General features: G+C 41.8%; 1 protein-coding gene across 1 annotated transcript; it reads right to left on the reverse strand.

The window, feature by feature from the left end:
* Positions 1-669: 669 nt before the first annotated feature.
* On the reverse strand, positions 670-1,624 carry PpBr36_02289 (uncharacterized protein; the record flags this gene model as incomplete). The annotated part of the gene is made up of 3 exons (XM_029889471.1): positions 670-766; positions 1,105-1,191; positions 1,383-1,624. 3 exons carry the CDS (start codon positions 1,622-1,624, stop codon positions 670-672), a joined length of 426 nt encoding a protein of 141 aa, XP_029753030.1.
* Positions 1,625-2,242: the final 618 nt, after the last annotated feature.

The raw sequence follows: 2,242 nt of genomic DNA on the forward strand, positions 1-2,242 counted from the left end.
ACGACTTTTTCTCGGTAATTATTACCAAGCCCGTTAAAAAGCCCTTACCGTCCGAATTATTACCAGCGGTTGGCGTGCAACGGGTTTATGGCCCGTTAATATAGCCAAACCGCTATTAAGCCCATTACTTTTGGAAAATCGCAATTTTCGCAACGAACAACGCATTAACGAATTTCAAAAAAAAATAATTCCCAAAAGGCCAAATCACCAATTAACCCGGGGAAAGCGTCAACGATAACTTAAATCATTTTTGTGGTTGGTTGGGAAACCCCAAAAAGGTCCAAAGGGGTGGCCGATCAATTATTTTAATATAATTAACTAACTGGAGGCGGTTTTACTTAACGGCTATTATTTTCTAAGTTTAGAAAAAGCTTTAAATCGAAAGATGTATAATTTGGAATGGCCCTAGCAAAAATTAACATATTGGAGGTTTAATTGGAAGCAATGGCACCAAGGAAAAAAAGGAGGGTAGCCCCGGACCCTAATTCCGCGTTTGTTAAATTGCGGGAAATCCAGTGCACCCAAGTGGAGGCGGGTGCAATTGAGGCTATTCGTGAAGAATCTCCAGATTCTGGCGATTTTGAAGATACAATTGAATGTATAGTAGTTGGCTAGATTGGTATTAATATAACGGATTGTTGTTGGTGGTGCTGATCCGGATCGCGATTTTTAGGGTGATCCATCAGGGGGGGTGATCCAACAGGGGGGTCCCCGATTTAGAACGCTAACCTCCGGAAAATCGTACTGTCTATTTTTGGGAGGCCTTCTGTTAACAAAATACACATTGCAATAATACCCGATAAAAAAAGGATATGTGTGATCTGGACCACTGCCACCAATTCCAAGGGGCAAAATTTTCTTTTCCTTGGAATAGAATCTTCTTCGATAAATGCCATTAGACTAGCTGACATGCTGTGCTTACGCTGGCCGTAACAGGTCCATTGGCCTAATCCTCACACCATAAGAGGAAGCAGTGAGGCTAGACGTTTAATACTTTTTAATTAAAAGTAGAAAGAATGTCGTTCGCAATCCACCCATCCGCAAATCCCGAGCTATAACTGCTTTTACCCCCTTTTTTGGGAGGTCCGCAGCAACACAACATACAACACCAAGCGGAAAGTAGACAACACCCCAAAGCCGCTAATCCAGCGGTAAGACCACCGTCGCGTGGGACAATACTTTGCTCCGTGCCTGTTAATCCCGGGGTAATATTAGTTAGGTTTTAAATACCTATTACATATTTCATATATTTATATGAATTACGGGATATAAAGCTTTCGTAATCTCTATTGTCCTTTGCGGTGTTTTGTAGCAAAGCACGAAAGGAAAATAGGAGACCGTGGTAAGGGGAAAGACTTTTGCGTTATAACTTACCTTCATACCGTTTCGATAAATGACCTAGGTTGCAAGGTTTATAACTAGCCGGGCATTTGCCACTTTGAGGAGGTACTGAACCAATAGGGCATTTGCCACCATGAGGACCAAACGAACCGGTTGGGCATTGGCCATTAATACGAGTAGTTTGACCGGCTGGACATCCACCTGGCTGCTGGTTAATATGTCCAGGTTCGGCAACAGCGGATTGGATTAAAAGGCCAAAAATAAGAGCGGATGGGAATTGCATTTTGCTTCAAAAAGTTTGTATTAAGTAAAAGCTTTGCGGTCAGGCTTTGAACCAGTTTAAAGATAAAGAGTGGTTAGAAAATAACTGGAAGTGTTATATAAAGGAGGTTACCCGGATTTTATTAAGAAAACGAATCGTTGAGAATCGTTAAATGGATCATATGTGCAACAGTTATTTATAACAAATATTCAGTTACACGAGGTTTTGTTAAACTTTCAAAATTTCATTTCTAATAATAACGTTAATATATTTAGCCCTGCGCATTTTTTTAACTAGGTTTTATCCTTGCTTTTTGTGAGGATTAGGCCCAGACCTACCTTTAGAATTACCATTCCACCCCGCTGTCACGGCCAGGCATACGTTGGAGAACCTCAGTGTATTAGGCGCTATTAACGAAAATTCTAAACTGAAGAGAAGAGAGAAATTACAATCAATAACGCGCTGGAAAAACGGGCTTAAATCCGGAGTTAGTTCACCCTTTGTCCGATCCCTGGTTCGACGTGGAGCCGAGTCGTGATTCTGAGGGTAGGTCTGGGGGCCTGATCTTTACACCCGCCAGCCACGCTAAGCCCGGGTTTTAACGTGTTTCTACAGCGCGTCGTTAATTGTAATGGATTT

Source organism: Pyricularia pennisetigena, chromosome 3 (genome assembly GCF_004337985.1).
Source record: "Pyricularia pennisetigena strain Br36 chromosome 3, whole genome shotgun sequence".
Taxonomy (NCBI): domain Eukaryota; kingdom Fungi; phylum Ascomycota; class Sordariomycetes; order Magnaporthales; family Pyriculariaceae; genus Pyricularia; species Pyricularia pennisetigena.